Source organism: Corvus kubaryi, unplaced genomic scaffold (genome assembly GCF_017639235.1).
Source record: "Corvus kubaryi isolate FWS band 111438036 unplaced genomic scaffold, C.kubaryi_AGA036_p1.0 37387, whole genome shotgun sequence".
Classification (NCBI taxonomy): Eukaryota; Metazoa; Chordata; class Aves; order Passeriformes; family Corvidae; genus Corvus; species Corvus kubaryi.
Window position 1 is genome coordinate 4,048,728 of NW_024581129.1, and position 20,552 is coordinate 4,069,279.

The following is a 20,552-nucleotide window of genomic DNA, read 5'->3' on the forward strand; positions in this document are numbered from 1 at the left end:
CCGCGCCGTGCCCACCGCGGGCCGAGCAGCCGGCGGGGGGCGGCCGGACCGGCGGCGGGAGGCGGGGAAAGGGGCGGGCGAGGGGCGGGGAAGTGGCGGCGAACGCGCGGCTGCGGGGCCGCCTCGGCTCGGGGACCCGGCAGCGGCACCTCGGGCACCCGCGGGGCTCCGCACGTCGCGCTGCTGCAAAGGGCAGGGGCAGTTTCCTTTGCTCCCACACCAAAGCGCAAAACGGCCTGCCCGAAGGGGCGGCCTCCAGGGGAGGCGTGAATCGTATTTAGTCACTGGGAAGGATGTTTTCTCCCCATGTGGAGGAGAAAAAGTTAAAAAGCAGCAAAGATCACGGAAATGTAACCGTCCGCTGGATAATGCCGCTGTGGGTGGGCGGATACATCCCCAGCATCACCCACTGACACCGAGTGCGAGCAGTGCCGCGGCCGCCAGAGCCCCTCTCCCACCGCAGCGAGAGACCGAGGGGCAAGGAACGAGGAGGAGGAGGAGGGAGGACGAAGCTCGGCTGCCCAGAACCTGCTCAGAACCTGCCCAGAACCTGCCGAGAACCTGCCCAGAACCTGCCCAGAACCTGCTGAGAACCTGCCCAGGGGTCTCGCTGTGGCGAGGGAGGGAGGCCAGCCGGGAGCGGGGGGTCTGTCCGTGCTGGGGCAGCGCATCAGGCATCGGCAGTGTCACGGAACCATGGAATCGTTCAGGCTGGAAAAGACCCGCAGTTTCCTCCCCGCCCCGGCCCCACAGAGACGCGTGGGGTGTCTGGGTGAAGGCGGCCCCCGCTGCCGTCCTGCCCCGCTGGGCTCACTCCAGCGCTGTGATGGCCTGCTCGCAGCAGCTGCCCCGCAGCACACACATCCCGTAAAATAACTCACCAGACCTCATGCAGCTGACAAAACATGAGAAGAGACAAGGTAACACTTAAACAGCTGCCTATAAATTAGGTAAAAATAATCAATAATACATATAATATATTAACGGCATTTCTGTGACATGATATGGATAATATACATTAATATATAAATACCTCACAAATAATTCAGAGTGTTTCCATTTCATCAACAATCACTGGCCAATGTATTTACTTTATGGTAAGGATTATACACTTCATTATAAATGGCTTGCTGGGCATGTCAGCAACTTTTACATCTCCATTCACTTTATTATTAATGGTTTCCTGAACAGTAATGGCATAATAATGCACACAATGCAGCATGAATATTTGATGTGGCATCTATAGTCTCCCATTTATCATTTATAACAGGCTACAAAAACATTATAAAACATTTATTACAAATTTATAGATCACTTTATACTAAAACAAAGTTGTGTTATAAATACATTATTACTCCTTTATGCCATTTATAGGAATCCCTTGTAATAAGGCCTTAGCATATGTTGCTGCACAACCGTAACAAGAGTGGTGTGGTGAGGAGGAAATATGGCACTGTGAGCCTGCTCCCAAGTCCTGGGTGTATTCTCTGATGGAAAACAGAAACATCTGCACTCAAAATTCATCTAAGTACCAAGGGACCAATCAAAAGAAATGCTGGATTAACTCAAAGTTGGGTTTTTACCCCCTGCTTCCCTCAAAAAAGACACTTGCCGGAACCCCGAAAGATGAGCTGTCCCACATTTCCACAACACCTTTGACAAAATTCCGTAATTTACAAAAAGCCTGGCTGACAATGAGCAGCCCTTCCCATCCTCAGGTAACTTAGGGCTTGGTGAGAAATAAAGAGGAAGCTCTGGATTTCGGAAATGTGTCTGTGGAGTTTCTGTTTAGCAGTGTGCATCCCCTGCTGTGCCTCCAAATGACACAGTGCAGCACTGGGAAACGAGGAGAAGGAAATGAGGGCTGGAAATGGAGTGGTTGCCAGTTGCCAGTTGTACAAACTGAAAATCAGCTCCTGAGCGCAGCTTTGACACAGCTGTACTTACCCCTTTCAGATTTAATGGCCCAGATGGGGCACAGCCCAGGGAACTAGACCTAGTTTTTAAAAAATATATTTGTTTAACATGACAATCTGTCTTCTAACAAACTCAGCTTAATGAGTCGATGCAGTTAGTCCCCTCTCATTACCTCGTGCTTCGGGAAGGGGCAGCTGGGGCTGGTGGCAGGGCACACAGCCAGTGGCAGTGGAAAGCCAGGCTGGCCTCAGAGCAGCTGTGGTTTCTTGTGTATCGCAGGCCACCATGTTTCACCTCGTCCCTCCCTGCACTGCTCCCTGTTTTTCCCTGGGATAGTTGTACCACAAATCCAGGCTTGCAGACACCAGAAGAAGAAACTATTAGTTGCTGGCTCCGAGCTGTGCATCCCAAGAGAGGGTTAGTCTGGAGGTACAGCCCTTGGTACACCAGAAGAATTGGGTCCACTTTATCCACTAAGGTGATTAAAATGACATTGCTGAAGGAGTTTGCTAATGCAGTAAGAGTATTACTGCTGGCCCAATAATGGCTTTCCAAAGTACAGGCAGCAGAGACTTGTGCACTGTTAGTTGGTGATTAAGGAGAGCTCTGTGGGATTTTGCAGCTATGATGAGTCTTTAATGCACCAACAGGTAAACTAACACACACTGAGAGAGGAATGGGGCAGGAAGGGAGCAGAGCTGCCTGTGCAGCTGCCTATTACCCACAACCACTGTTCTCCCAGGATGTTTCTCAGGGGATGATGCTTACAAATCCTTACTGTGGATTGTACCTTTCCTTTCTACATCTTTTCCTTCGAGGGAGCCTTATAGGTCCTTATCCTGTTTTGCAGACCTTGCCCCTGCTCACTGAGCTCTTCCCAGAGCTGCTGGGTGAGGTTTCCTACCTGAGATGCACAGCTGGCTCATGGAGCAAAGCGTGTCCTGGAGCACAGTACCTGCTCCCCTAGCTCCCTTCCCAAGGTGTGTTTGGAAGCTTGTTGGAGCAGCAATCCACAGACATGGACTGATTTATTCTTCTCTACTTACAGACACTCTTCTTCCTCAGTCCTTTTCTCTTCTTAGATACCAGACTGCACTGGAGAAATGCTGAGTGCTTCCTGACAGTTGCTATGACTATGACTAGTGGGGATCGCTCTACCATCGCCTCTTAAATTTATCCTGGTTCCCATATGCAGCAACCAATGGATTTTACCATTAGTAGAGAAAAACCTTAAATATGTGACTAGGTCACCCTAAAGCCCAAAAAACCCCAACCAACATTTGTCAGCTTGAAGACTCAAGATGGGGAAAGGTTGATTCCTTGTAGCAGAAAATGTAGGGCCTCATGAAGCTGAGAATCAAGTGATGCATTTTTTTTTCTCATAAGAGAGTGTAACATCATAGAAAAAAATCACATCTTTTAACTTTTGTGAGAAATCAGCTGATCAACTTGAGCTACTTCATAATTTTGCCACAGGCTGTGTGCAGGGCTGTTCACTCCCAACAATAGGAAGTGTGTGTCTTAGCCAAGAGCTCTCATATATTCCTGTGCCAATGGCTTGAATTAAATTGAGGGATTTAAAACAAGAAGGAAAAAGTATTTGTCTCATCAGTAACATGCCTCATCAGCTCTCTCTTCCCAGAAGGCAGCCAGGCTGACTCCACAGAGATGGAAAGGCCCCAAACAGGGAAAAGAAAGCCCCAACAATTTCACAGCTACTCACGCAGAAATGCTTCCACATGATACCTGCCTCCCCTCAGAGTCTGACTAGTTTGACCTGCAAAAGTAGCAGAAAAAAAGTTATTACGAAATTCAAGTCTGAACAAGAGTTTCCACTTCCATTCTTCCAAGAAGATGAAAGAGAAACCTGAAGTTACAGGAAAAGGCACTTGGGTAAAGCTCTCTGCAACACATCCCCCTGAGAAGCTTATACATGGTAAACCCATTATCCTAAAATCTCAAAAGATCAAAACCAGTGAGCATCAGAGCAAAGAGTGTCCTATCACCCAGCTGTAACACAATGTCACATCAAAACAGAAAGAAGTCACTCTCCCTTGTCCCTCCTGCCCACCAGCCAGATGTCCTGCTGGCTTTCCTGTCCCCCACTGCAGTGGGGTGAGGGATGGGCTAGAGGGTGATTTCAGAAAGTTTTTTCCAGGCAACAAAGATAAGAGATTGCTCACATCCTGCATCCTGCACACCAGGTGAGAGGAAAAATGAAATGTCCATAAATAGCAGCTTGGTGGATCACCAGTCCCAAGGAGCTAAAAGCAGCTCTCTGAGAGGGTTGGGGGTGGTATTTATTTCCTAAGGTGGTCTCCCCTTGTCTTCCACGGAGGTGAAACAGATGATGGTGATCCCCAGTCTTTGCACTGCATGGCAGAACACACTCCCTGGTCCTCCAGGAGCTGCAAACATCCCCGTTCTTATCAGAAAGTGAAAGCAAAGGTGTGTTTTGCAGATCAAAACCTCTTTGGATCATGCAACTTGGTGAAGTGATCCCAGGTTTATCAAGGCACCACCACGGGAGCAGGACACACCCTGGAGCAGGAACTGGCTTGGGCACTTTGAAATGCTGTGTCTTATCAGTAGAGCAGAGTTTAAAGCCTGTAAAACCAATAAAATTTGTTAGTGATTAACAGTGTGAACGTGCTGAAGCAAAAAAGCACTTTGTGGTTTTTTCCAGGCCCATTGTAGACATGACTAAGTGAAGTTTCCTTTTCCCGGTAGTGAGGATAAGCAAGGTCTTGTTCTTGTTTTCAGGAACACAAAGAGACTTGCTCATCACTCAGCTTATTGCTGAACCCTGAATTCCAGCTGGAACCTCACCTGGAAAAGAAGCCAGCTCTTACCTCAGGTTATGAACTTAATAGCAATAAAATCCTTGAGACAGAGTAACTCTAAAGGCCGGAACTTTCCACCTTTGCACTGAATTGATGGGAAAATCTACAAATTGCCTTGTTTTCACTCACACCAAACCTGAAGCACTATGTGCTTTATTGGGGGGGAGAACAGGGACTCCCCTAGACCATCTGTAATAGTACAAAATTTGGACTCTCCAGTCCTGGCATACCAGTGTGGTCACTCTGTGTCCTCCACAGCCACTGGCACCCTGTGTCCCTGTGTTGGTGCCTTGGTGGGTGCAGTACCAGGGGAGGGGCCTGGTGTGGGGCACTACAAGCTCTGCAAGAGAACTCAGGGTAGATGTGTTTTAGGATGCTCCAAAAGGGCTGAGCACCCTTAGAAGTCTCACTCCTCTCCAGAGATACTCACAATAAAACCATATGCATCACTTTAGATTTTGAATATCATCATTGGTTAAAAAAAAAAAGAGAGAGAGAGAGGGAGGTAATTTTATTACTCTTATGGTATGTTTTCCATTATTTGCATAATTGCTTAATGCTAATAAGTCAATTAGCAATTCTTACAGCTTAATAATTACCCAGCAATGACTGGGCTACCGTAGCTTAATTAATTTTTTAATTGTTACTGGGGGTCTTGACATTTTTTGCCAGTATCTTCTTGTATTAGAGATGGTGTTCCTGCAAACAGGCTGATACCAAAACACCACCAGCAACACAGGAGAGGCAGATATGTTATTATAGAGGTCTCCTGATTTTAAAAGGATGGGAAATGTCAAGGTCTGTATTCTGCTACTTTAGGAGCAAATTATCTAAATACAAGGAGAGGCAATACAGAGATCAGTCCACCTTAGGCAAATGCTACCCCTAGAGCAGCCAGGCTACTTAGCTGGCATGGGGCTGGCTTTGATACTCCTAAAGTTAACAAAAGTCTTACCAATTTTAGTTTTTAGCAAATAAGTCCTCGAGTTAAGTGTGAACTGTACTGTCCTGAACTGTGGTATGGCCAGAAGGAAGTTAATTGAGGGCAGGCAGGGCCAGGATTGCATTTGTCACTGATGGAGGTCACAGATGAGGTTGGCTGGAGGAAGGGAATGGCAGGGCCCCAGGGAGCAGTCCTGGGAATAGACTCCACTCACAGGCACGAGGTAATGGAGTTTTCCTCTCCTTTTTTTATTCTGCACAAGACTTCTTGCCTGCTGCTCCTCACACAGTGAGGCTTCTCTTTACCCTTTCTCATTTCTCATGGCTGGCACAACATCAGCCTTTGCCATGAAATCCCAGTTGGTGGCTGTTACCTGTGCACCTCTCCCTGTGCCTCTGCTGTTGGCATAGCAGGTCAGGCAGATTTGCCTCTGAGCTCAGTGTTGGGACTCGTCCAGCTCCCCAATGTCAAGCATGTCCCAGAGGCAGCAGCCACTGAGTCAGGAACAGGCAGGCACCTCCCTGGTTAGTCATGCCCTGCTCATAGCCAAATTCACATGGTGCTCCAAGATATCCTCGTGGTTCCTGGGATGCACAATCTTACCCAGAGCTGTGTCAAAAAGCCACAAACCTCCAGGACACTGGCACGTGAGGGGCCACAATTCCAGCCACACAGAGCCTGGCAGGTGCATGGTATGGCTGGGTTAGAGATGCCCACTTGTGCCCAGCCAAGCAGTGAAGGTCCATCATGTGCATGCTGGACAAAAACCAGCCTTGTCCTGAGCTGGGTGCAGCCACAGGATGAGAAACAAACTTCTGGCCAGTGTTCTCTTCCCCATCATGCCTGCCTCTACAGCTGGAATGGGATTCCCAGTGTATTTGAGAAGACAAAAAGCCTCCCCCTGAGCCAGTGTTAAGCACATTTCCCAGCCTCAGATACCAGCTCTGGCAGCCCAGTTCTCTTAAGAAAGCTCTTAACTACAGGGGATCATGGTAGAAAAGTGTCTAAGCAGGGATTTTGCACCAGTTTGGGATGTGCTGCCTCTAAGGCAGATGGGAGCAGTGACGTGCCCTGGGCGAGTCATGGAGCCCCATGGGCTTGGCCAGGAAAGACCCTGCAAACCTCCTCACCACTCCTCTTCTGATCAAGGCACAAGCTCTTGAAGACACTGAAGATGGCCCCAGCTCCAGGAGGAGGCTGGGAGAGCCGTGAGGGGTGACACTGTCAGCACAGCCGGGATGGGAGGAGAGGAGGTGCTCAGCCAGGCAGAGATGGAAGCTACAGAGCACAGATTACAGGCAGGCAAGTGTCAGTACCACTGTCACCAACCCTCTGAGAGCTGTCACGGCTGCCTTCCCCGTCAGCAGAGAGGGGCTCCTGCCCTGAGCTGTCTCCACACAGCCAGGCACCCCCTGACAGCCCTGTTTTCAGTACTGATCTGGTTTTGATGATGTGCTTCAAGCCAAGGCAACCTGCTTAGCTCCACCGGGTCCAGGCAGAGGATGGCAGCAGAGAAAAGGCATTGTGGGAACCTTCAACACAGCAAAAAGGAGAGATCAACAAACCACAGATGATGACTTTTGTACTGGGACATCTATGGGAAGTCTCAGTTCTGTGAAGTAACCTCCACCCACATCATCTCCATTTGACTTCATTTCCTGATCTCCCAAAAGATGTTTACTGCTGCTGCTGAGATGCTCCATCCACCTTTCCCAACATATCTCTTTCCACACAGCTCTGCAAAAATCTGTCTGTTCTGGACTGAGGGGTCACAAAGTAGTTCTGCCAACACCCAAGCATGCCCTGCTCCCATGACCCAGGCAGCCTGCAGCAGGTCTGCTCATCAAAAGCATTGCCAAACAGACACTGGACAATTTGGGACCAACCACATTGTTTGGTTTTGCCTGTAAATGTTTCTAGTTGCAGCCCAAGAGTGGGATTTCTGGAAAGCCCCAGCTGCAGAGAGGATCTTCACTAAAGCACCACTATTGTGTCTGACTCACTGTCTTTGCGCAATAACGGTCTTGAGGCATTTTCCTTGCGCCTTGACTTAAAGTCCTGTTAAAAGCCCTTTTCCAGGAAGTTCCACAAGTTCCCAGCTGCTCTAGGCGCACAGCAGCACCAACAGAACTACCTCCCTGCTCTGACAAACTGCACAGTGCCTTAATGATGTGTGGTAAGGGACTAAGGTAAGGGTTCCCAGTGAGATTAGCGGCTCCCCTTGGACAGGCGTTAATCCTGCTGTCACTGAGCCCCTCAGGAAACCCATTCCACTGACTTGATCTCCTTCAGCTGTTCCTCCACATCATTTATATGGAGCTAATTGCCACAGTAGTGGCTCCAGATGCAAAGCAGATGCTGCTGAAGAAAAGAGCGTGTAGCATTCGTAACTGATGGCTCTAATCTCTATTTAAAGACAAGGCTACCAGGAGTTGATGGGAGGTTCAGTTCTCCCCTTTTTCTTCTCCATCTCTCTGCAAAGCCAGCTGGACATTCATTCATATTTTGACACACCAGCTAAAGTGCTCAGCTGTGGTATTCCTCATGTGCAAGAACAGACAATATTTCTCCACCCAGCCACCTACGAGGTCACAACTGTCCCTGCCACCAGCAAGGAGGTATAGATAAAATTCCTCCAGGATGTTTGTCTTTAGTAAATTGCAGAGTTTCTCTACAAATGACATGAGAACAAACTGGTGATTAGAATCAAGTGAGGCTGGAGAACATGCACACAGAGCAGCAATTTCTCTGGAGCAGGGGAAAGTTTTGGCGCCAGCCTTCTGTCCTCAAATGACAGCTGGCAAATAAGCCATCACCCCTACCCACAGGCAAGGACCAGAGAGCAGCGGTCAGAAGAGTCACAGGGAGGAACTGGCAGATCCGAAAGAGGAAACCCAGCTGCTCATTCAAAGACTTCACTGTGACAGTGCCCAGCTGCTGGGATGTTTGCAGACGTACCAAGAAGTTTGTTTTATTTGTTTTTAAACAAAAGTTTTCTAAGGAACCTCTTAAAAGTTGTCCTGTCAGCAGCTGGTGCTGACCAAACTCATCCACGGTACCCCACTGACCCTTCCAAACCTGCTCCATTTCTTGCACATCCTGTAAAAGGCCAAGGCAGCTCTGTGAGCACTTGGCCATGGAGACAGGTCTTCCAGAGATGCTTTGTCTAGAATAATGAGAGAATGAAGTACAGGGGGAGAGGGATGTCAAGCTATGCCCAAGGGAGCAGAGAAAGGCACAATGGAAACAAAGAGAATTTTAATTATAAAATAAAAAAAAATAAAACACCCACCCCCAGAAACCAAAGTGGTCTCTCCCCCTGCACAAATCTGCATGTTCTCTCCAACACAGAGAGTGCAGATATTTCAAGTGCAAGGGCCATCGCTCACTCCCTTCTGCTCTCCCAGCAGCTCTGCCTTCCTGGAGAGACAAAAACCCCCAAACAACAAACCAACAGCCACTGCCCCAAGACCCCATGAAGGAAGTGGTCCCTGTTTGGCACAATGTTCAGGAGATTTGTCTCCCACAATAATGGCATTTTAGCCAGCCAGATTGATCCTTGCCCCTTGCTGATCTTCAGTCAGCACCCTCTCCTTTTCCAGAACAGTCTGGCCTGCCACATCCCCTTTGATCCTCCAGCAAACATGGGTTGCAATACACTGTTCTTCTTGCAGGGCTGTAATGCAGCTGATGAATCCATTAAATTAATTCCTGTGGAAGTGAAACTCCCAGAAGCACATGTTCATATCATGGCCTCCATGTGCAGGATCTTCAAAGCCTCTGAGATCTGAGAGCTGGTGTCGATCTGGCCGTACATGCCCACCAGGAAGGCCCTGTGCAGCAACACCGCTGCGTGCTCTGGGGGAGGGAAAGGCAGAGTGAGGACTGGCCCGAGGGCTCCGTGTGCAAGAAGAGCAACCCACCAACAACCACTGGGTGAGCATTTGCAGCTACGTGAGAAATCTCTCCTTCCATAAGAACACGGCACAATCCACCCTCTAACAGCTCTGTGGGTTTGTGATCATGTGAGAGGTCACAACTCAGAGAAAACTGTAAGGGAGACAAATCTACTTCAAGGAAGCCCCCCTTGTCTCTATGACAGCTCCCCTTGTGAAGCTCAGCCCAATTAGTATTGATGGCCTGGTCTAAGCAATAGCGATCCTGGGCAGCTTCCCAGGGGAGCTGTTCCCAGCACAGAACCCCAGCTTTGACCCTTGTGAAGCCAACTGTGCCCCAAAGGTGGCACATCTCCACTTACCTTGGCAAAGGAGGGTGTATTCAGGCAGGTTCCTCAGTGCTGTCTGCACCACCTCGAAGTCTCGGCTGCCCAGGCAGTACATGTAGGTGGGCAGGAAATCTGCAGCAATGCTGGGAGTGAAACATGACAGTGTCAGTACAGCCCAGATCTCGAGCCAGCATAGCCTCAGTTCCAGGGCTGCTCACCTGGGGTTGTTCTGAATGGAGCGCAAAGCCAGGCTGAAGGCCAGGTTTCGGCAGGAATCCTCTGATGAACTCATCAGCTTCTGTAGGTTTGTCTGAAAGATGGACAAATGTGGATCATGGGGCCATTCAGGGAGCACAAACTCCTCAGACTGGCATTACTCCCCCTCCACACCAATCCAGCCCAACACAAATCCAGCAGGTACTAGCTGACCCCAGAAATCCCTCCCTGTAAGAGATTATCCTGGTTTTGAATACTTTAAAGTACCCTTCTGTAATCTTATTTCATGTGGGACAGCTGAGTTTTTCCTAGTTTACAGCTTTTTCAACAGAGCTGCTCTGTTTTCTCCTTGCCCTGGGAAGAGGACAGAGGGTTAATCCTTCCTCTGATATAAAGTAGATGATGGTTGACCCAGCATGCAATGGAGGGAAATAGTGCCTGCTCTCAGCAGGGCTAACTGAGGACACATTTCTCCTAAGGTGCTGCAACAACCACCCAAAAAGCAGAGGAAGGGACGTGCTTAAGCTGGCTGTGCAACACAGACTCTGGTGAAAAGAATCTCTTCCTTCCAGCAGCAGTTTGAGACACCAATACTCACAGCAAAAAAGGCAAGAATTTCTGGCCTCCGTCTGGACATCTCATCGATGTCTGTCAGCACCTCCAGGATGTCTGCCAGAAGACACAGGTTGAAAGGGTGACTGATCCAGCAAAGAATCTTTTTTTTCCCCACAAAACCAATCTCCCAAGCTGTCAAGGTTTCCCACTTGCACACAGAGGTAGTGTAATAAAGGCAGTTCTTCAGAAAGGAGGAGCCCAGGGATGTGCCAATCAGCACATCCCAACCTGCCCAGGCAGAGGAAGGAATGCAATGGGGTGAGAGGTTTCAGTTCCAGAACACTTTCTTCTGTAACTAAAGACCTTCACAGCATGTCTCTTTAAAAAACAGGGTCCAGGCAGGACATTTTTGTCCTATTCTACCTTGGAAGGAAAACCATCACAACTTAAGTTTAACACTGGACACCTGTAATTTCAGGAGGCTTTTGGAGAAGATTATTGTTCCCATATGCCAGGTTAACATGATTTTCTTCCATGAAGGCCATTTGGGGATTTCTAACAAACCCTGCTTCTCATCAGTTTGGTATTTCACTCCTATCAGCACTTCAGACTTGGCTCAGACTGTAGCATTCCTTGATTTACTCATACTATCTCCCAAAATGCTTAAAGATCCTTGAAGAGCCCCAAAGCAGAGGCCATTGAATTACTGCTGAGCTAAGTGATAACAGAATCATAGGAAGCCTCTGTCACAGAATCACAGGAGGTTACGGACAAGTTAATCCAAAAATGGAACAATATCCAAACTGCTGGTGACTTCCAAACACAAGACTGACACAGGAAACCAGGCTGCTGCTGACAGATAAGTAACAAGGTTAACAAATGCCTGCATTTGCCCTGTGTCTTTGCACAGCTCTGCAGGTCCTCACTCACCCTCCACTGTCTGGCCTCTGGAGAGCCTCTTCATATACGGGGCCATTTCAGCCGGCGTGAGGGGAGTGAAGAGGGACACGCTGACGAGGGGGAGAGAACCAGCAGCTGCTTCATCTGGGGGGAGAGAGAGAGAGCAGGGCACTCCTGACAGCCAATATTCCCTCCCAGTGCAGTGGTGTATCATGAACCACCAGCAATGCTGTGATCCAATTCCTGGCTCTCACACTGTCTCTAATCTCACTGCACCTCCTGTCACCCCCTCAGCTGACACTGAGGAGGAAGCTTTGCAAGCTCTTTAAATACTGACTAATGTTCCCATGCAAGCTGTAAACAGTGGAAGAGTGGATGTGCCCTTAGAGTCCCCCCAACAGGTCAATCCTTAAGTGTGGATTAAAAGGGCGAAATCCACAACCAGGAAACTCACCCCTGTTAAGGGCTGTTGTTCTGCTCCAGTAGTGATATCACTGGCAGCAAAACAAATTAACCCATCCCAGATCTGGTTCCCAACTGCTGAGCATACAAATGCCATTCTCCACTCTAAACACATTGAGCTGTTACAAGAACAAGCACAGCATACACCCCACAAAAACACCTGTTCTCCAAAACAGACTGCAGGCTCACCAGCTGGAATAACTCTTTCCCCACCCAGACTCACCATCCTTCTCTTCATCAGAGCCCCTGTCCAAGATGCCACTCTTACTAGGCAGACTCAGCCCAGCCAGGAGGGACTTCAGCATTGCTAGGTCACTGTTGTCTGATGACAGGTCACTGGGAAAAAGAGGTGTTGTGTTTGGCTTTCAATAGCAATAAGGGCATGAGCACAAGTAACAGCACAGATATGTACACTGAAACAAAGAGCTGCTCAGAAGCAGAAACAAGATTTTTCCTTTCTTCGTAACTGGAACACAAATGCAGTTTCCCCACATATCTGCAGGTGGGACCCTGCAGCCACTGCTCTGGGGAAAGACCCTCCAGCTGCCCCTCTGGAGAAGTTGCAGGGCACTATAATACCTCAATATGCTGTTTAGGCCATTATGTGAGTTGAAGTCATTATGTGACTTCCTTGGGCTCAGTTTTCACCTATAAGAAAAGAGATATGCTGCTCATCTCAATAGAGACTTAAGGGAGCCAAGGGTGAAAAAGTGCCATATTAGCAGCTACTCTGTCACATCTTCTTGCTGTCTTCTGTCTCATTAGCTCCTGGCAATCTGACTGTGCATGGGCTGACAGGCATAAGGAAGCTTACTGGAGTGGATCCGAGTGCTTCTGCAAGAAGGAGACAGCTGCCTGGGCATTGCATGTGATGTACTTGTGGATGAACTGGACAAACTTGCTGATGAAGGCAGCCAGGTGCCGCGAGGATTTTCTGTAGTTCTGGGAAAGGATCAAGAAGGTGAGAGTTAACAACAAAAAAAGCAGCAATGCACTGCCCTATCCTGCACCTCTGGGTACCACTGAGTGGTTTCTTCATCTCCTGCCTCCTCTTCAAGCCCTCCAAGGTACTTAATGCACTTTTTTGTTCTTAGGCATTTAGGAAGGCTTTCCCTTCGAATGAGAAGAGCCGAGGTTGGCCCTGTGTTACACGAGCTTCCCCATCTAGTGGCCAGCAGCCGGCACACGGAGGGAAGCAGGGATTTTCCTACCAGCAGCAGACGGATGAAGGACAGGAGACAGTCCCAGAGTGCCGCCTGGTGCTCGTTCTGGAAGACCTGCGGCTGGAGCAGTTCCAGGATCCCCAGGACGTGGATGAAGAAGGTCAAGTGGTTCTGCTGCCTGAACTCCTGGAAATTGAGGTGAACGCGGCCGTGCAGCAGTGCTGCAATCATTGGCAAGTGCCTGAAACAACAAATAAGAAAATCCAGGTCTAGATCTTTCAAGAAACTTACATTTCACCTCAGTTCCCGGAAGGCAAAATCCCTTATCCTCTCTCAGAGTTCCGGACTTGATCCCTATACCCATAGACTCAGCAAGCCCCATTTCTCACCCATATTCTGTTCTCTAGTCTTTAATTCCAACATTTTTTCCTGACAGACACAAGGTATTGCCTCATTGTAAGAGATGCAACTTTGCTGCCTTTTCACTTGACTTCTGTACATGAAGGTGAATTCTCTCACCATCATTGTGATGGCTGCAAGTTTGTTCCCTTTCTAGGACAAGGGTGGATGCTTTTCACTGAACCCCAGCCACACACAGGGAGAGAGAGGTACCTAAGGAGGAGGATGGGATGGGCCACAGCCAACTTCCTGCAGGCCATATTGGCATCCCACACGCGGCTTTCGGATGACTTGGAGTCACTGGTGTCTGCGAGGAGGTTAATGAATCTGTGAACCAGGGCATCAAGCTGGAAGAAAAATAATGAGCAAACTGTTAAGTAGTTTAATGTACAAACCAGCCCCTGGCTCTCCAGCAGCGTTTCCCAATTCCTTTCCAGCTACACAGGGGGGTTGACAGAAATTATTTTCAGGTAGAATCTGTGAGTAGATGCAGGATTCCAGCTGGCATGGGATCTGAAGTCCACAGTCCCTGCAGACATCAAAGCAGGATCAGATGCCTTTACACTTGTGCTTTACAGAAGCCTTTGGCACACAGAAGCTTGTGGAGCTTACACTATTTTATAGAAGGACACTGCAAAATAAACCACACCAGAACTCTCTGCTCTGGAGAGTGCAAGGAGGGAACGGGTAACAAAAGAGCAAAATAAAGAAACCAAAGTCATCCAGGAAGCTTTTGCCAATCCTTGCCTTCTAAACTGGGCATCAGGGTAGCATCCATTCTGCATAGATAACTAGAAAGGGGCTTTCCTATGCCTCTAACTTTACCTTGCAAGTGCTGCTGTCTCTGGCTCCTTCGCTGGTAAGAAGCATCTCAGGCATAGGCACAAGGAGCTCAGGTAGTTGCAGGTATATCTGCAGCAGAAGGTCCTGGCAGCATTTCCCCACAGAGCTAAAGGAAAAAGGGTGATGTCAGCCACTGGCTACATCCCAGACCCATCAGATTACTAACAGCTTTCCTGCACATGGCAAACAGAGCATGTGAAAACACAGACATCACTAATCTCAACCAGTGTTTTTTAAGTCTTTGCTTCTTTTGGACAACTCAGGTCATTCACTTTCTGCAGGGATCCATCTGCAGTCTATGGGGATCCACTTGCAGCTAGAAAACTGCAATTCCAAAGGGCAAAGGACAAGAAAGCTCTGCTTACATCTCTAGTGCAGAGTTCCTGCATGTGGTACTCATGGTCAGCCCCATCTCAACTGGAAAAGAAATCAGAACCACAACTATTCAGACTGGCCACCATGTTCTCTACACACCTGAAAGCCCTGTAGATGCCTGGCACAGCCTGCACTGGGAGGAAGTAGAAAGCAACAGCAACTGAGGTTACTCAGAATCTCTCCCAATATCACCATAAGCAACGTTGGAATTAGGTCAGTTCCTTTCACTGCCTTGAAAACATCATCTTCCTGTTCTTTCCACAGTCCTAAAATAGCTTTTAGAAACAATCTGGTCTCCATTCAGCTTTGAAAGCAAGTCAGAAGCAGGATGTATTATAAGCAGTGACTCAAGGGATGAGTAGACAAGAAATCCCACATTAGGAACTAGTAATTAAAAATAACCATTGCCTTAAAGAAAGGAAAAAAAAAAACCAAGCATGTCAAGAATTTCATTCTGAAGTTCTAAAAGCAAAAGCACCCTTAAACTTCACTTTTGAAGTCACCTTCCTGGTCTGAGTACCACTTAAAATCACTTGTTATTCCCCCAGACCTCAGGGAGGATAGTGTGCACTTTTCATACAGGCTCTGGAACATGATATTCTTAATGAAGACATACTTGCAAGTCTCATCATTACCTGCCTGCCTGTGCCCAAGAACTACAATTCCAGCAGACAAAGCTCCTCATTTGCAGCCTCACCTGCTTCCCCACTGCTGGATGCAGCTGGTCAAATACTCTGTTACTTTTTTGATGTTCTCAAGGTCTCCATGGGAACAACTGAGCAACAACGGCAGTCGAGACTGGATGAGTGTGCAGGAGGCCTCGTCAGTGTTCTGGTATCTGGTCTCTGCTTCAGCCAGGATCAGCTCCACCATGCTGATCAATTCTGACGCCTTCAAGTGGAGCACGAATTCCTCACGGCGCTTCTGTAATGCAAGAGAACACCCCAAATAATTCCACACCAAATCCCAAGACCCTTAGTTCCTTCTAGTCACACCTTCCCCAAATGGGATGGAGCATCTCAGAACCAGACTTAAGAATGGCCCCATATTAGAGCTCTGAAAGCATCACAGCCCCAAGTAAAACCTCCTTACCCCTCCTCTACTTAATTTACTTCCATCTCAGCACATGTGATGGGTCAGAAATCATAATTCAGTCACCAAACCAATGAAATTCCGTGGAGAAGAGACACAGCCTCCTTTTCTTTGTAAAATGGCCATTATCCCATGCTGGGTTTTAGCCTGCTTGCCACTCTAGCCTTGTGCCTTTACCAGATATTGTGGCAATTGCTGCAGGTGAAATGCCAAGTGGGCAAACTTTGTGCATTCCTATCAGCTTTTTGGACTCTAAATTGCCACTGTAATATGCAACATAGCAGAGCAGCTAAATAACCAGCTGAGGTACCGGCAGCAAACTTGGCACACTCCACCTGAATCACTCCAGCCACCTCTTGGCCACAGAAAAATCAGGTACTGTGAAAACATTGCCTCTCGCTCCATCCAGAGAGGAATCTTGGAAGAACTGAACCGATACCTGAGGAGTTCTCTGGTCCCTCCCCTGCCAGATCCGAGGAATGTGAATACAAGCCCACAAGAAATCCAAGGATGCAGTTGGGTCAAACCTGCCAGAAGACAGAAGAAGATAGATTTGCAATTGGAATCAACACAGCCCTCGGGCAGCACACAAACACATGGAAGCATCACTAAACATGATGAGTGCTGTGAAGAAAGAAACATCTGCAAATGTAAAAATAGGATCTATTAAGTCCCGAGAAGGGGGTTGGTTCTGTTCCCAGATTATGACTAAGTATTTGTTGCAATAAGCACAGCACAGGGTGCAGAGCAGAACAAATGACATTCAGCAAGTGTGGGGGCTACGTGGAGCCTTGCACCAAGGCCAGGAGTTGGTCATCAACACAAACAGTTGGCACAATCAGACCAATGACCTTACTGTCCCAGTGTGTGGAATATCCTATTGCAGCTGTTACCTTGAACTGAGCAGTGCATGTAATTTTGAGCAAGAAATCAAGAATAAAATAATAAACTGAAATACTACCAGTTTTAGAAGTACTGCTGTTATTAGGTGTCAGTATTTCCTGGTCCATAAGTGTAAAAACAAGTTTAAGCACAATACTACTACAGTGGCATTTCAGTATTTGAGAGCTGTGTAGAGAAGCTGAGAGCTAGGGCTGCTGCAGAGATCAGAACTGGGAGCCTGATGTCACAAAAGGAGTAGAGAAAGACTGGAAATGGAGTTTAGTACAACCAAAAGATCCATCCGAGCCTGCCCAGGTACAGAGACAGCCCTCAGTTCGCTATCCAAGACGTTCTGCAACCCCATGCTCATAAAGATTATCACCAAGGGCAGTGCAAAATGGATTACCCACAATTAGCACTTCCTGTTTAGAACACAGCCAAATCTTTATGTGCTGCGTCCATCAAACAGTAGGTAATGTTTATATCAAGGTACACAAATCAGCAGGACTGAAATCAGCATCCTTCTCACAAAGTCTATTTTTGGCTGATTTACATCTCCTGGCAGACACATCATGAACATGGCAGGTCTTGTTCTCTCTCAGACAGAGTTGCCCTGCTCAATCCCTTGGCTAGGCCTGACAAGACTCACCTTTGCTCCCTGTTCCTGCCAAGCAGAAGCCTGATGCACTGGTGCAGCGTGGTCCAGCTGGACTGGTGAGTCAGAAGAGCCAAGAGGTATGGGCGGAAGGAGGGCACCTGGGACCCTGCCTGGAAGCACCAAAAGAGGAAGAGATTAATGAACAGATCCTGGTAGCGAGGTGGATGTAGGAGATGCCATGTGTACTGCACAAGGATGACAATCCAGATGGGCAGACAGCACACACAGCACGAGGATTTAGGGCAGCACTTTCTAACAGAACATGGCATCAGATGTGAAATTCAGTTTCAGCCTTTGGCATGGCACTCTGGGCAAGCTATTGATCTGCCTGCAAAAATACCAACGAAAACACAGCTGGCTGAGTTGTTACGGGACCGTGTTGGGTCTGTAAGGCACTTTGAAGTCCTTAAAAGAACACAGCTGAGGAAATATAAAGATAAGAGGAAACATAAGCCTTGCACTGGCAAATGTGAGCCTTGCACAGAACTGTCCTCCTAGTCAGACTGTACTGCTTTGGAACTCATACAGTAACCTGTGGCACAACATGAACTACCCCTTGCCCTGTTTCCAGGTGCAGGTCAGTACCCCAGAAAGTCGTTTCAGCACCGCAGTCCCTCGGCCCAACAACTCTTACTTTGTTCCAGGAGAACAGTAGCTTCTGCTGGAGATCAGGGCAGCTGCTGATGACCTCCGGGTCCAACATCTCCAGCCAGTCATTGAGAAGGCCAGAGGCAGGCCCTGGCCAAGCTGATTCAGCACTGTGGACAAAGCAACGCCAGTGTCACCGGTGATACCATGCACCCAGACCTACCCATGAATCCCCATCATTGCCTTGGCTCACCTGCAACTCTCCACCTCCTTCTTTACTGGTGTTTCTTCTTTGTCCTGGAGCAACAAGGAGCACACCACAGCAATTGGTTTCATAGCAGGACACCTGGCAGTGGTCTCAACAGTAGCTGAGAAGAGGACAGTCAGAAGCTCCTCCAGGTATGGAGAGTGGGTTTCAATCAGACCTTGAAGGACTAGCAGGGGGAGAAAGATGCCACTCATTAACTTCAGGATGTGGTAAAAGGTATGGAACCTTGCAAGTATTATTCCTGATAGCCAGGCTCACTGAGGCAGAGGGAAGCCATTTTTTACCTGGGATAGTAGGCTTCCATTTCTCTTTTTGCTAGTGGAAACCAACAGTGTGCTCAGAGACTTAATCCCAGCCCCAGATCAGAGTTTATAAACCCACACACAGTGGGACAAAGAAGGTGATAAAAGACAGGGCCAAGCTTAGATCAGTTCACATTTTCTGATTCAGGGAGAAGGCAGATTCCCACAGCCTGCACAGTAGGCACTCCCTTGCTGGGCTGGAAGTTCAAGCTGCTGCTGCAAAGGAGGAGAGCAGAAGGACATCCATACCTTTGCTGATAAGCTCTGGCTCCACATTACACTTCTCTCCTGATTTCAGAGTTGCAATGATGGCACAGACCGTGGAGCTGATCAAGTCAGGGTCACGACGGAAAGAAAGAGCTTCTGTGAGGTGCAAGAAGCCACCTCGAACTGCAATAAAATCACAGCACTGGCATCACACAGGGACAAGCCAGCCCCACATCAGACCTCCCTCCTACAGATTCCCCGTGTGGCTCCAGGGCACATCTACTCAAACATACAAATACACATTCTAATGCCATTTACGGCCACCACAACCCTTGACAGCTCTCCTGCGTGTTACACGTGGGCAAGAGAAAGCTCTGTAACCACAAACCCATTTCCATGCCCAAGCTCTTGGTTAGACTCCTGCTCCCAAGGGATGGCAGATGATAAACAACTCTACAAGTCATGATGTGACCTTGTTCCAGAGGCATTCCTGCATGCTCATCTACCAAAACTACAGCTCACACAGAATTCCTGGCCTGAGAAACAGGAAGTTTTCCCTGAGAGATCTGCTGTGCTTGGTGAGATGATACCGGGTGTCTACTGCAAGCCCCCAGAGCTAAGGCACTTGTTCAAACCCTCAAGGAGTTTCTGCCAGCACAGTGTACTACTTTTGCTACTCCTTACAACACGTGTCTAAAAGGCTGCCCACCACACTTCCTGCTCCAGGTACAGTTTTGTCTCTTTCTTGTCCCACTTTGTCCCCTCTGAGTCCCATAAGCTGCCCACTGCCAGTACCATCACTGATCCTGTGCCTTGAGGAGTATTGCACAGCAAAGGCCTTCAGCTGAGCTCGCAGGGGACCATCTTCCACCGCAGGGTTCTCCAGCCACTGCAGCATCTGCATGAGCACTTTGAAGAAGAGCGAGGAGAAGGCAGTGTCCTGTGGCATGGAGCGCTGGGAAGAAATGCTTTACAGTGAGGGTGGTGAGGCACTGGCATAGGTTGCCCAGAGGTTCTGGACTCCCCATCCCTAAAGGTGTTCAAGGCTAGGTTGGATGGGCTTGGAGCAACCTGATCTAGTGCAAGGTGCCCCTGCCCGTGGCAGGGGAATTGGAACTAGACAATCTTTAAGGTGCCTTCCAACCAAAACCATTCTATGACTCAGTGAATTAGACTTTATCTCTCAAACTGTCTGCAAACGCCTTGGCTCGTACGACATGTCCAACACCACAATACAACACAGACTAGAGATCCCAAAACCAGCAGAGACCTACAGCTGTAAATCCAAAAAAGAGTTACCAGGCTAGGTAAGGTACACCTAATTCTGCAGGTAATGGCCAGGCAACCTGAGCTGAGCATTACACAGGTATGCCCACAGCAGAGCAGATGCACTGCAGATTTCCCATTTCTCCCCACCTCACGCCTCTTCATGAAGCGCTCCCAAAGCCACTCACGTGGTACTGGTAGAGCTGGCGCATGAGCGGGCAGGAGATGAAGTGGTGGCGGTGCATGGCCATGACCAGGGCACCACTGTGCGCCGAGTTGAGCAGCGCAGCCACCGCCTGCAGCAGCCGCGCCGCCATCCCGCTGGCCGTGATCCCACTCGCCGTGATCCCGCTCGCCGCCATCCCACTCGCCGTGATCCCGCTCGCCGTGATCCCGCTCGCCGCCATCCCGCTCGCCGTGATCCCGCTCGCTGCCATCCCGCTCGCCG

General features: G+C 48.7%; 1 protein-coding gene across 1 annotated transcript in view; it reads right to left on the reverse strand.

The window, feature by feature from the left end:
* Positions 1–8,944: 8,944 nt before the first annotated feature.
* Positions 8,945–20,552, reverse strand: part of INTS1 (integrator complex subunit 1) — a 28,112-nt gene continuing 16,504 nt past the window's right edge. The window contains exons 31-48 of the mRNA XM_042037159.1: positions 20,293–20,530; positions 19,634–19,793; positions 18,881–19,021; positions 18,315–18,495; positions 18,108–18,231; positions 17,465–17,583; positions 16,373–16,460; positions 15,539–15,765; positions 14,449–14,572; positions 13,837–13,970; positions 13,273–13,465; positions 12,876–13,003; positions 12,285–12,397; positions 11,630–11,743; positions 10,743–10,813; positions 10,147–10,238; positions 9,962–10,071; positions 8,945–9,561 (exon numbers count right to left, since the gene is read on the reverse strand). Coding sequence (XP_041893093.1) covers positions 9,446–9,561; positions 9,962–10,071; positions 10,147–10,238; positions 10,743–10,813; positions 11,630–11,743; positions 12,285–12,397; positions 12,876–13,003; positions 13,273–13,465; positions 13,837–13,970; positions 14,449–14,572; positions 15,539–15,765; positions 16,373–16,460; positions 17,465–17,583; positions 18,108–18,231; positions 18,315–18,495; positions 18,881–19,021; positions 19,634–19,793; positions 20,293–20,530 — 2,473 coding nt within the window. The 3' untranslated portion in view covers positions 8,945–9,445. The remainder of the gene's footprint in view (positions 9,562–9,961; positions 10,072–10,146; positions 10,239–10,742; positions 10,814–11,629; positions 11,744–12,284; positions 12,398–12,875; positions 13,004–13,272; positions 13,466–13,836; positions 13,971–14,448; positions 14,573–15,538; positions 15,766–16,372; positions 16,461–17,464; positions 17,584–18,107; positions 18,232–18,314; positions 18,496–18,880; positions 19,022–19,633; positions 19,794–20,292; positions 20,531–20,552) is intronic.